The sequence below is a fragment of the Ranitomeya variabilis genome, chromosome 1, assembly GCF_051348905.1.
Source record: "Ranitomeya variabilis isolate aRanVar5 chromosome 1, aRanVar5.hap1, whole genome shotgun sequence".
In the NCBI taxonomy this organism is placed as follows: domain Eukaryota; kingdom Metazoa; phylum Chordata; class Amphibia; order Anura; family Dendrobatidae; genus Ranitomeya; species Ranitomeya variabilis.
In genome coordinates, this window is record NC_135232.1 from 115,794,605 (window position 1) to 115,808,633 (window position 14,029).

The 14,029-nt window shown below is 46.0% G+C and overlaps 1 protein-coding gene across 4 annotated transcripts in view; it reads right to left on the reverse strand.

Annotated features, from left to right (window-relative positions):
* Nucleotides 1-14,029, reverse strand: part of LOC143806927 (uncharacterized) — a 110,957-nt gene that overhangs the window by 68,660 nt on the left and 28,268 nt on the right. For all 4 annotated transcript variants that reach the window (XM_077287998.1, XM_077288006.1, XM_077287978.1 and 1 more), the window contains exons 6-9: nt 12,539-12,713; nt 8,233-8,452; nt 7,858-7,970; nt 7,530-7,752 (exon numbers count right to left, since the gene is read on the reverse strand). In XM_077287998.1, the coding sequence (XP_077144113.1) occupies nt 7,530-7,752; nt 7,858-7,970; nt 8,233-8,452; nt 12,539-12,713 (731 nt within the window). The remainder of the gene's footprint in view (nt 1-7,529; nt 7,753-7,857; nt 7,971-8,232; nt 8,453-12,538; nt 12,714-14,029) is intronic.

Genomic DNA, 14,029 nt, shown 5'->3' on the forward strand with positions numbered 1-14,029 from the left:
GAAAGAGATAGAAAATTGTCTTCTACTAAGTTGAAAATTTCGGAAGTGCTGTCCATTAGGGTCCGAGATCTGGTTCCCCCCTGGTGGTTTAGGTAGGCTACCACCAGCCAAGTGTCTGAAAATACTCTAACATGTTGCCCCTGTAGGCTTTGTAGGAACGCTGATAAGGCATGGCCCACTACCTAGAGTCCTTTTTGATTTGAGGATGCCTCGTGTTCCTGACTTGTCCAAACCCCTTCAGTGACCTTGTTGCCCAGGTGAGCTCCCCCCCTGTGGGACTTGCGTCTGTAGTAACTATCCGAGATATTTCTATTACCCAGGGAATCCCTTTTGACAGGTTGTTAGTATTCATCCACCAAACAAGGGAATGAGTAATGGCTGAACTTAGAGTCATGTGACCCTCTAAGCGACCCCTTAGTGTAACCTGTTTTTTTAAAATGTCCCACTGGAGATCTCTTGTGTGAAGTTGTGCCCACTGAACTGCTGTTGGACAGGCAGAAAGGGACCCCAGTAGTGACATCGCCCTTCTTAATGTCATAGATGGGTTTAAGAATGCTTTTGATACTAGACTTATTATCTTTTGCTTTTCCTGATCTGGGAGGCGGCATTCTTGTTTTGCAGAGTCCAATGTCAGACCCAAAAATTCCTGAACCTTGATCGGCTCTAGCTTCGATTTCTAGAGGTTTAGAAGCCAGCCTAGATTTATTAGGGTATTTATCACTCTGTCGCACTTTTGTCTGCAGTGCTGGGCAGAGTAGCTCACAATCAAAAAATCACCCAAGTATGGAACTATCAAGATGTCTTTTTCTCTCAGATGAGCCATCTTTTCCGCTATTAATTTGGTAAATATGCGGGGTGCGACTGATATGCCGAAGGAAAGGACTCTATATTGGTATTCCCTTATTTCTCCATTCATAGACACCGCTAGTCTGAGGAATTTTTGAGACTTCTTGTGAATGGGGACGTGATAATACGTGTCCTGAGATCCAGGACTACCCTAAAACAGTTCGAAAACAGAATTTTGATAGTTGATTTTATTGGCTCCATTTTTAATTTCTGGTTTTTCACATAAATGTTTAACTTCCGTAAATTTATTATTGTTCGGAAGGATCCATCTGGCTTAGGAACTAGAAATAACAGGGAATAGAATCCCTTCCCTCTTTCCAGAGGGGGGACGGCTTTGTCTATATGTTTTATTATTTCGTGTTCTAGGGCTTCTTGTTGTTGGGGGGAGGACCTCAGGGGAGTTACCACATAGTTTTGGGGAGGTAGGGACATAAAGTCTATCCGAAGCCCCGATTCGATTAAGTTTAATGTCCAGGGGCTGGTTGAAATTTTTTTCCCAGGCCGGGAGGAACTGAGATAGTCTTCCTCCCACTCTGGGGGAGCTGTCACTTAGGGGTCTTTTTTATCTCGTGCGGAATTATCGAAAAGGAAACCCCTGTCTCTCCTCTTCCCTTCGTCCCATCTGTTCTGCTCCCTCTAGGGTCTCCTCCGGAAAAATTTTCTATTCCGAAAGGGCCATTTTATTAATGGTGGGGCCAAATTAGGGAAACTTTTTTTCTTATCCCCCGCTATTTGTAAGATATCATCCAGGGTCTCCCCAAATAGAAATTTGCCTTCGCATGGGATTGAGCAAAGTCTCAGTTTAGTTTGTAAGACACCTGGGCAACTCTTAGCCACAGTGTTCTACGGGCTGCATTTGAAAGGGCTGCAGATTTAGATGTGAGTTTGAATGAGTCAGTCGATGAATCCGCCAAAAAAGCCACGGCGCCTCTTATCATAGGGATGGATTCCAACACCTTATTCCTAGGTACCCCATCCCGCAGATGCTTTTCTAAGTTCTCAACCCATTTAATTAGGGATCTAGACGTACATGTGGCCGCTATGGCTGGTCTCAAACTTCTCCCTGCTGATTCCTAGGCCCCTTTAAGGAAGGTGTCAGCTCTTTTGTCAAGGGGATCCTTCAGAGTTCCCATGTCCTCAAAGGGGAGTGCAAACTTTTTCGAGGCCTTAGCCACCGCAACATCAAGCTTAGGGGCTTTATCCCATAAAGCGGAAGCCTCCTCATCAAAGGGATATTTTCACTTAAAGGGAACCTGTCACCCCCAAAATCGAAGGTGAGCTAAGCCTTCTGTAATGCTGTAGATAAGCCCCCGATGTATCCTAAAAGATGAGAAAAAGGGGTTAGATTATACTCACCCAGGGGCGGTCCCGCTGCTGTGGGCGTCACGGTCCGGGACCTCCCATCTTCTTAATCTTCTTGTCTTCACGCTGCGGCTCCGGTGCAGGCGTACTTTGTCTGTCCTGTTGAGCAAAGTACTGCAGTGTGGAAGGCACCGGGAAAGGTTAGAGAGGCCCGGCGCCTGCGCACTGCAGTCCTTTGCTCTGCCTTCAACAGGGCAGACAAAGTACGCCTGCGCCGGAGCCGCAGTGTGAAGACAAGAAGAGGACCTCATCTGATGAAGATAGGAGGCGCCGGACCGGACCGCGACACCCATCGGACCGGACCGGGACCGCCCCTGGGTGAGTATAATCTAACCTCTTTTTCTCATCTTTTAGGATACATCGGGAGCTTATCTACAGCATTCCAGAATGCTGTAGATAAGCCCCTGATGCTGGTGGGCTTAGCTCACCTTCGATTTTGGGGGTGACAGGTTCCCTTTAACAGAGGGTACCGACGAGTTTTTCCTGTCTGTTTTTTCCCACTCCTTTTTAATTAAGGCTTGGATGTTCTCATTAAGGGGAAAAACTTTCCGCCGTTTTTGGCCTAACCCCCCCAAACATTATGTCGTGGACCGTTTTGTCAGGGCGAGGATCCAGCACTCCCATAGTAGATCTTACTGCCTTCAAAAGTGCATCTACTTCGTCTAGGGGAAAACAATGACGGCCCCCACTTTCATCATCCGAGGAAGAGAGGGAAGAGTCCCGTATATCTGAGTCCCTACTCTCGGAACTAGAGGAATCGGAGTGGGAATAAACTATAAATTCCTTCCTTTTGACCTTCTCCCCTTCTTTAACCCATTAGTGACAGAGCCAATTTGGTACTTAATGACCGAGCCAATTTTTTCAATTTTGACCACTGTCACTTTATGAGGTTATAACCCTGGAATGCTTTAATGGATTCCGCTGATTCTGAGACTGATTTTTCGTGACATATTGTACTTCATGTTAGTGGTAACATTTCTTTGATATTATTTGCGATTATTTATGATATTTATTTTATGCCCTTAAATCAGAGAGCTATGTCACACAAAATAGTTAATAAATAACATTTCCGACATGTCTACTTTACATCAGCACAATTTTGCAAACAAATTTTTTTTTTGTTAGGAAGTTATAAGGGTTAAAAGTTGACCAGCGATTTCTCATTTTTACAACAACATTTACGAAACCATTTTTGTAGGGACCATCTCATATTTAAAGTCACTTTGAGGGGTGTACATGACAGAAAATATGCAAAAGTGACACCAATCTAAAAACTACACCCCTCAAGGTGCTCAAAACCACATTCAAGAAGTTTATTAACCCTTTACGTGCTTCACAGGAACGGAAACAATGTGGAAGAAAAAAAATGAACATTTAACTTTTTTTTTTTTTTTTTTGCAAACATTTTACTTCAGAAACATTTTTTTTTTTATTTTCACAAGTGTAAAAAGAGAAAATGAACCACAAAATTTGTTGTGCAATTTCTCCTGAATATGTCGGTACCCCATATGTCGGGGTAAACCACTGTTTGGGCGCACGGCAGGGCTTGGAAGAGAAGAAGCACCGTTTGACTTTTTCAATGCAGAATTGGCTGCAATTGAGATCGGACGTCATGTCGCGTTTGGAGAGCCCCTGATGTCCCTAAACAGTGGAAACCTACCACAAGTGACACTATTTTGGAAACTAGACCCCTTAAGGAACTTAGCTAGATGTGTGGTGAGCACTTTGAACCCCCAAGTTTATCACAGAAGTTTATAACGTAGAGCTGTGAAAATAAAAAATCCTTTTTTTCCCTCAAATGATTTTTTAGCCCGCAATTTTTTATTTTCTCAAGGGTAACAGGAGAAATTGGACCCCAAAATTTGTTGTACAGTTTGTCCTGAGTATGCTGATATCCCATATGTGGGGGGGGACTACTGTTTGGGTGCATGGCAGAGCTCGGAAGGGAAGGAGCGCCGTTTGACTTTTCAATGCAAAATTGACTGGAATTGAGATGGGACGCTATGTTGCGTATGGAGAGCCCCTGATGTGCCTAAACATTGAAACCCCGCACAAGTGACACTCAGAAGGGAAGTAGTGATGTTTTAAAATGCAGACTTTGATGGAATGGTCTGCGAGCATCATGTTGCATTTGCAGAGCTCCTGATGTACCTAAATAGTAGAAACCCACAACAAGTGACCCAACTTTGGAAACTAGACCCCCCAAAGAGCTTATCTAGATGTGTGGGGAGCACTATGAACCTCCAACTGCTTCACAGAAGTTTGTAATGCAGAGCCATGAAAATAAAAAAATCATATTTTTTCCACAAAAATGATCTTTTCACCCCCAAATTTTTACTTTCACACGGGTAACAGGAGAAATTGGACTCCAAAATTTATTGTGCAATTTGTCCTGAGTACGCCGATACCCCATATGTGGGGGGGCGGACCACTGTTTGGGCGCATGGCAGAGCTCGGAAGGGAAGAAGCGCCGTTTTGGAATGCAGACTTTGATAGAATGGTCTGCGGGCATTATGTTGCGTTTGCAGAGCCCCTGATGTACCTAAACAGTGGAAACCCCCCAATTCTAACTCCAACCCTAACACACCCCTAACCCTAATCCCAACCTGATCCATAATCCTAATCACAACCCTAACCATAACCCTAATCAAAACCCTAAGCCCAACACACCCCTAATCCTAATCTCAACCCTAACCCTAATCCCAACCCAATCCACCCCCTAACCCTAATCCCAAACCTAACCCTAATCCCAAACCTAACCCTAATGCCAACCCTAACCCTAATGCCAACCCTAACCCTAATGCTAACCCTAATCCCAACCCTAACCATAATCCCAACTCTAACTTTAGCCCCAACCCAAACCTTAGCCCCAACCCTAACCCTAACTTTAGCCGCAACCCTAACCCTAACTTTAGCCCCAACCCTAACCCTAACTTTATCCCCAACCCTAACTTTAGCCCCAACCTTAACCCTATCCTTAGCCCCAACCCGAACCTTAGCCCCAACCCTAACTTTAGCCGCAACCCTAACCCTAACTTTATCCCCAACCCTAACCCTAACTTTAGCCGCAAACCTAACCCTAACTTTAGTCCCAACCCTAACCCAACTCAGTTTAGCCCAACTGTAACCCTAATTGGAAATACATACTTTTTTTAATTTTATTATTTTTTCCTAACTAAGGGGGTGATAAAGGGGGGGGTTATTTACTATTTTTTTATTTTGATCACTGTGATAGGATCTATCACAGTGACCAAAATGAAACAAGAGGAAGAATCTTCCTCTGTTGGCAGGCAGATCACGGCGGGCGCACTGCATTTTCTTACTGGAGGAAGAAGCCGGCGGCCAGGAGGAGAAGCAGGAGGACCCAGGTACACCGGTAGGTATGAGGTGGGGGGATCGGGGACCCTATTTCTCTGTCCTCTGATGTGCGATCACATCAGAGGACAGAAAATTACACATCGAACTTTTTTTTTTTGCGGTTGCCGGTAATCTGTTAATAACGGCAATCGCAAAACAGGGGTCGGTAAAAACCGACCAGAATCATGTTCTTTGGGGTCTTGGCTATCTCTGGCAGCCGAGACCCCAAGATCTGACGGGTGCCGGCCGGCGGGCGCACTGCGCATGTGCCCGCCATTTTTTTGCCGGAAGAAATGGCAGCGCCCATGGGAAAGCACGAGGAGCACCGGGAGACAAGGGTAAGTATCGGGGGCAATCGTGGACCCCACTTCTCTGTCCTCTGATGTGTGTTCACATCGGAGGACATAGAAATTAAATGGCAAATCGTGTTTTGTTTTTTTGTTTTTTTAGGTCTCCGGTAAACGGTTAATTACAGGCGGTCGCAACCCAGGGGTTGGTAAAAGCCGACCCGAATCATGTTCTCTGGGATCTCTGTTACCCTCGGCAACCGAGACCCCAGAGAAAATCCGACTCTGGGGGGCGCTATAACTTTTTCCACAGCGCCGTTAATTAACGGCGCTGTGGTTTAAGTACCCTTAACTACTGCCCTTAAAAGGCGTATCGGCGGTCGTTAAGGGGTTAAGGGACTTAAACACAGTCTCTACCTCTGATTTGATTACAGATCTTAATTCAGAGGCAAAGTTTGGGGTTTCCTCAGAGAGAACTCGTCCTATACAGGATTCGCAAATCTTCTTATCCCAGGATTGTGGTAGGGCCTTTTCACACAAGGGGAAGGCTCTGTATTTTGTTTTTCCTGCTCTCTTCCTTGCCTAAAATAAACGGAAGATAGAGGACCCCAATTACAACAGTGAACTTTTACGAAGATCACTCACCAATCTGACGCAGCTGCAGGTACCGGTTCCGGAGGAGTGGTAGGATCCTGAAACGTGGGTTCCGGAGATGGTAACTGGTTCAACACACTGGAGTTCTTGCTACGTTGTGTGGAATGACTACTGGACCTAGTACTCCGGTTGTCAGCAGAAGACCATTTCCTCTGCACCTCCGATTTCTGCCACTGGTGGTGGCGCTGCTGCTGTGGCGGTGGCTGCTGCTGCTGGAGCTGCTGGTCGTTGTCCTCCATGGTTATTACCTGGGACGGCATGCAGCAGGGAGCTCCACAACTCACCACTCTTTTAAAGTTTGGCGCCTATTACCAGTCCCTCCCCCTGTGGCTCTGTGGCTGCGTCGCTGGGGAAGCTTTTTTCTGCTTTTTTTTTTTTTTTTTTTTTTTTTTTATTACTGCGCATGTGCACTCACGGACCCGGGACCCGGAAGTGACATTTCTGGATCCGGGGCGGCGGCCATCTTGGTGCACCCGGCGCACACTGCGCATGCACCCGCCCCGAAAACCGGAAGTCCTTGCTAGTTCCGGTGCGGCGTCCATCTTGGAACACCTCAGGAACATCCTCGTGCTTGCTGGCCGGGACCCGGAAGCCACTGTCTCCTATCCGGAGCGGCGGCCACACTTCCCCCCCCGCTCACCCTGCAGACCCATCGGTCCCAGCGGTGGCAGCCTCGGACACCGCACCAGCCGTGGCAGGGGCCTCCCCGCTGCCAGAACCCGGACTGGCCGGCTCCAGAATCCGTCGATCTTTAGATGTTCAGGTACAGACACCGAATAGGTCTCCCGTCAGGGACAGGAAACCAAAACTGATGCGGGGGAGAGGTACCACCCTTTTTATCCTGTAGGTTTCCTGCCCCTGAAGGGCGGATTCCCTCTCTCTGTGGTGCTGTAATGGGGGACTGAGAAAATAACCTACATTTAAATTCTTTGTGGTCCTATCAGGGGTTTCCATGTAATTTTATGCTCCTGGCCGATGCAATGAAGTGTAGCTGTCACGTTTATTCACAATTATGCTACTTACATTTTCGGCCCCAGATGAATTGATCTGATCCGTCGCTGGTCTCTTCTCAGCATTACAAACAGACGCCTCAAAGTTTTTACTTTCTTTAACATAAATTTCTGCTTTCCGTTCAGGTCGTCCTGCCAGATATGGCTTTGGTGTCTGCACCCGTCCCGGAGGCAGGGGTGCAGGTTTAATAGCAGATTTAATGTCCTGAGTTTCAGATATACTTGTTACTTCAGTTCTAAGCATGTAGAAATAAAGGAGACAAATAATTTTCCCATAATATTAAAAAACAAAAATCTATCACAAACGTTGCAACAATCTGCAATAAAACCGAAGTACTTACAGGAGATCCTGGCTCACAGTGCTGTCTTGGGTCAAGGATGGAGAATGAGAGTGGATTGCAGACTTACAAGAATATTGAGAAGATCCAGACTCAGGAATCTTCATATTTTCTTCCTATAAAATGAAAACCAGTATATGATATAAAACCAGTTTAAAAGGATCGAACTTGTGTCCTATGAAAGCAAATGGATTACACACGGTGAAGCTTTGCTGTATTCTGTACATTACTTATGTCAAGGGAATTTCATGCATGAATAGCGACAGGTTCTGCAGCTTAGAACTGTTCATCTGGTATGTAAACTGTCCAGGTAAAATCCATTACAGACAAAAAGACGACATCTGAAAGTAGCCATATACAAGAACAGCTGCAACTTACTTTTCCAGAGTGGTCATCACCAGGAAAGTCTACACCAGTGTCTCCATCAGCATTTCCAGTACTCGGTGCAGAGGAGACCTCCTTGTCCTCTGATGCTCCTTTCCTAGAAGTTGCCTTTTTCAGATTGGGTTTTAGTCTCTGGAAATGTCCTCGTGCTAAAAGTGCAGGTGTTATGGACAATTTCCCACATTCATCTTGAGAGGCAGATGACGATTCCGCCCTAAGAACAGAAATACTTTCTTTTAAATAAATAGGATTTTGGGCAGTCACCATAAAATCGTTTTCTCTGAGCCGTCATTGGGGGACACAGCATCCGCCCAAGTTGTGCCTATGTTGGGCTTGTTCAAGTTGTTTATTGTTGCTTCCTCTACTGCTTTCTCACTAAGCTTTGTGCCAGTTGGGGGGAGTATCCTGCTGAGGAGGTGCTAACCTTTTTTGCCTGGTGTCAGCATCATACACCCATGGTCTCCTGTGTCTCCCAATGAAGCAATAGAGAAAAGGAAATACACCCTGTTAGAATGTTACTACTAAGAGTGTAGAGGAGAGGAGAAAAGGTGAGGAAGCTCAAAGGAGTTTTCCAGGATCACAATAACAACATACCTCCCAACTTTTGAAGATGGGAAAGAGGGACAAAGTTTTGCGTCGCGGCAAATTTTAGGCCACGCCTCTGACCACACCCATTCATAACTAGTCACACCCATATCCACGTCCCAACCACACCCATTTAGCACTGCTGATCACACTGTTTCATAAAGAATATAAACAAAAAAATATGGCCACACAGTGCTCCATACTGTATAATGGCCACACATGATGCTCCATACTGTATAATGGCCCCACAATGCTCCATACTGTATAATGGCCACATAGTGCTCCATACTGTATAATGGCCGCACATGATGCTCCATACTGTATAATGACCGCACATGATGCTCCATACTGTATATTGGCCGCACATGATGCTCCATACTGTATATTGGCCACACATGATGCTCCATACTGTATAATGAGCACACATGATGCTCCATACTATATCATGACCACACATGATGCACCATACTGTACAATGGCCCCACATGATGCTCCATACTGTACAATGGCCCCACATGATGCTCCATACTGTATAATGACCACACATGAAGCTCCATACTGTATAATGGCCACACATGATGCTCAATACTGTACAATGGCCCCACATGATGCTCCATACTGTATAATTACCGCACATGATGCTCCATACTGTATATTGGCTGCACATGATGCTCCATACTGTATAATGGCCGCACATGATGCTCCATACTGTATAATGACCGCACATGATGCTCCATACTGTATAATGACTGCACATGATGCTCCATACTGTAATGACTGCACATGATGCTCCATACTGTATAATGACTGCACATGATGCTCCATACTGTATAATGACTGCACATGATGCTCCATACTGTATATTGGCTGCACATGATGCACCATACTGTCTAATGACTGCACATGATGCTCCATACTGTATAATGACTGCACATGATGCTCCATACTGTATATTGGCTGCACATGATGCACCATACTGTATAATGACCGCACATGATGCTCCATACTGTATATTGGCCGCACATGATGCTCCATACTGTATAATGACCGCACATGATGCTCCTTACTGTATAATGACCGCACATGATGCTCCATACTGTATAATGACCGCACATGATGCTCCATACTGTATGTTGGCCGCACATGATACTTCGTACTGTATAATGGCCATACATCTACTCCAACACACGCGGCTGTGCTCCGTACACTTTGCACACACGGCTCCACTCCGTATACATGCGCTCCGCTCCATATACCTCGTACACATTCTGCTCCGCTCCATACACCTCGTACACACACGGCTCCGCTCCATACACCTCGTACACATTCAGCTCCGCTCCATACACTTCATACACACACGGCTCTGCTCCATACACCTCGTACACATTCAGCTCCGCTCTGTACACCTCATACACACATGGCTCTACTCCATACACCTCATACAAACGCCTCTGATGGAGACAACCACCACTAAGAAGGTGATCTTCCAGAAAAGGAAGGATTGAGAAACTTCTTGAAAGAGTTCAAATGGGGGACCCTGAAGAGCGGTCAGGACCAGGTTGAGGTCCCAGGGGGTCCACGGGAGGAACGGAATGAGACTCCCTGTAAAAAAGTTCTGACTTGCGAGCGTGAAGCTAGGTTTCTCTGAAACAGGATAGAAAGAACAGAGACCTGACTCTTAACGGAGTTGAGAGACAGGTTAGACTCAAGGCCTGACTGAAGAAAGGACAAACAGCCCTGGAGAAAGAGAAGGACATGGGAGCTGCCTGGTTGGATTCACACCAGGGGAAAAAGGTCTTCCATGTGTGATGGTAGATGTGGAAGAAAGAGGGCTTCCTCGTTTTATTCATGGTTTTAATAACCTGGTCTGAGAAGCCTGCATCTTTCAGGACTGCAGCTTAAAATGAGAGATGGTGAATTCTGGTGGAAGAGAACCCTGGGAAAGGAGGTCTGGAAGATCTGGAAGTTTCCACAGGAAGTCTGCAATGAAACTGACGACATCTGCATATATGGATGACAGGTATTCCTTCTGCTTTAATGTTCTTAATGAGTCTGGGAATCAGAGGCAGGAGCAGAAAAAGATATGGAAGGTGAAACTGATACCATGGAAGAACAAAGGCATCGGAGCCAGTAGCGGAGTGGGTCGCGGGATATGAACACGAAGCGTGAACTTTGTTGTTCACACTGGACACCATCAGGTCGACGTTGGGCATGCCCCATCTTTGACAGATCTGGATGAAAACTGACAGTTTCAGAGATCACTTGCTTGAGCAGAGTCCTTGGTGTCTTAGGAAGTTGGTGACCCAGGTGTTCTCTCCCAGAATGTGAACTGCTGAAATCGCCGGCATCCTGGACTCGGCCCAAGCAAGGATCTGACTTCCACCATGACACGACTGCTTTGCGTACTGCCCTGGTGATTGTTGTAGTTGGCGGACTGGATGGCCCGCTAGTAGGTCCTGCCAGTGTCAAAGTGCGAGCAAGATGACTCTGAGTTTCAGAATTTTGATAGTAAGTGAGGACTCAAGCTTTCCATCAGCCCTGGATTGTGAACTGGAGAAATACTGCTGCCCAGCCCAGAAGACTGGTGTCCATCGTCACTATCTGCCAGTGCAGGGGGAGAAAGCAAATCTGGCGTGGGACGAGAGGAATAAAGCACTACTAGGAAACAGACTGATGCACTTGCAGAGGAAGGAAGATGGGATCCAAGTAGGAGATCTGCTTGCCCCAACTTGAAGAGGGCGAGTGTGAAACTGAGCAAAGGGGCAGAGGCTACATGGTCCTGAAGGCTATCCTGTTTCTAGGTCTGCTTACAGAGAAACGGTGTCCTGCAGAAGATGGAGCTAAGCAGAGGAGGTGGAGTCCAGAGAGATGTGCGGGAATGCAAAACGAACTGGCAACCCTGAGGAAGGAGTGCTCCAATTGGCTCCTGATTATCTCCAGAGTGGAGGCCAAAAAGGATTCTGTGCCGCTGTGCACATACAGTAGGGCCCTGAAGCCCATAGGTCAGTAGCCCCCTTTTTTTTAATCTCTTCTGCCTTCTTTGATGCAAAAGGGGGCCCTACAGAAGGAAGAGTAACCTATCCAGTCACGATTCTGAATCCTCCTTCTCAGAGTGGAAAACTGTCTTCAGAGACCACTGGTGGAAGGTGGTTCACTGGATTAGGTCAGTCTTCCTCCTGGCGCAGTCTCGATCTAGTGGGAAATCAGGTTGGGAATAGGTGGCAAAGGACAGTCCTCTGGCCGCCCCGACACACACTCAATGTATTAGGGGATATGGTCCTACCGCATAGACAGAATAGGATATGATGTGGCTCTCTCCACATTGTTCTCTCAGTCTCTAGGTGGGAAATCAGTTTGACTGTACACCCTGTTTCCCATAGTTACAAGCTGAGCCTCAAAAAGTGGGAAACGATTAATAAAACAAGGTCCTAAGGCAGAAATAGTTCTGGGAGCATACCAGTGTCTGCCTCCTACTGACACCAAGCTAAAACAGAATAGCACTCGTGCCAGCAGAGAGATGGGGTGGGAGAGGAGAGGGATACCCTGCTGAGGAGGAGACAACTATTTTGCCTAATGGCAGCAGCATACACCCATTGTCTCCTGTGTACCCCAGTGAAGCAATCGAGAAAAAGCAGATTCTGTTAAATCTATCACATTTGGTTCTGATACAATTTTATACATTTTGATTGCAGATGGCTAGTATTGTTTAATATACCCAGCTAGATCAAGTCCCGACTGGTAGTCACTCTCTTCGGTAAAGAGTAGCAGTGAGGATTCCTCTTCACATGTCAGAGCAGGAGACTGAGAGGAAAGATCATCTTCCCCATCAATACAGCTACAACACACGTGTGGATCATCAGCCTCAGCATTCTTTGTTATGGCAAAGTCTCCTACAAGAGGGCAAAAGTCAGAAAAAAAACAGCACATTAGTTATCATTGCTCACAAAGCCAGTGGTTCCTGTACATCCCCAATCATGGAAATAAACAGCAGTTTTACATTTCGGGTATTGTCATGAGCACAGATCCCATATGCCTCTGTAGACCAGGAGGCACATTAAAACGGCAGTCTTAATAAATGGCCTGCAGGCCAAATTCATGAGGAGGCGCATGCCACGTAATGAATTTGACGCATCTTCTCAGTGACATGCGCTTCTGTGCACCTCACCAGAAATACTACTCCAGTCAGAGGCTAGAATAACACTTCTAGGGCAAGAAAACACGTCAGTTTTGACGAATTTGACGAGTGGCCATAGACAAGCCCAGTCTCCTCTCCAACTCTGTCGATTTTAGCGGAGCTACTTCGAACTGGCATGAAAACAGTGTGATGAGCAAAAATTGAGACTTTCTGTATTTTTCTATGGCATTTTTCTAGAGAAAACAGTTTGCTGAATCGGCCTCTAAGTTTCTATTGACAAAGCCACTAAAGGCATGGTCACAAGACGTATGTTTCAAGAGGAAGATGCTTCAGGAAACACCAGCATGTATATAACTCCATTCAATGATGAAGAAACGGCTTATAGTAAAGTGATGGGAAAATGCTCAAAAGGACTCCTGGGCGTCTCTTCATCTCTCCCATTGAATTCTATTATGAGGCATAGAGAATCTTCAGAGTGGAAAACGTCTAAAGATTGGTTTGCTTACTTTTAACCACTTGGCGTCTGAAGTGGTTAAAAGACGCTCTGGAGACTCAAAAGTATGATCAGCAAGTGGTCTTTACATAGAAATGCATACGTTCATTGCTTTCAGCGTTCAGTTAGCTCTTTTCAGGCAGGTTTTGTAGTAAAATCCACCTGAAAAGGATGCAGTGTGCGTATGCCCTTACTGGAGAACTTTCACAAGTAGGTGTGTAACATACTGTGATTTGGTGTCCAGCTGAAAAGGACATCTGTCTGTAAGACATTCTTGAGACAATTTTGCTGGAGCCACTCCCAATTTTCAAAAGACAATGGGGGCGACTGGTGCTTGATAAGTAAGAGACATAAGCAAAGCCTCAGAGACCATACCCCCCACCCAGAGCTGGAGAGTCCTCAGCCATATGCATCTCATTGCCGGCCAATACTGCTGGAAAGGTCTGGATTTTAAGCGAACACCTATGGGTAGCTGCGATGTATATTTGTCATCATTTTCATCTTCCAGCTCAGTTTCTTTGTAATTAGGTTTCTTTTTCTGTACCCTCATTTTCTTTTCAGCCAGGGTCCCATTAAAA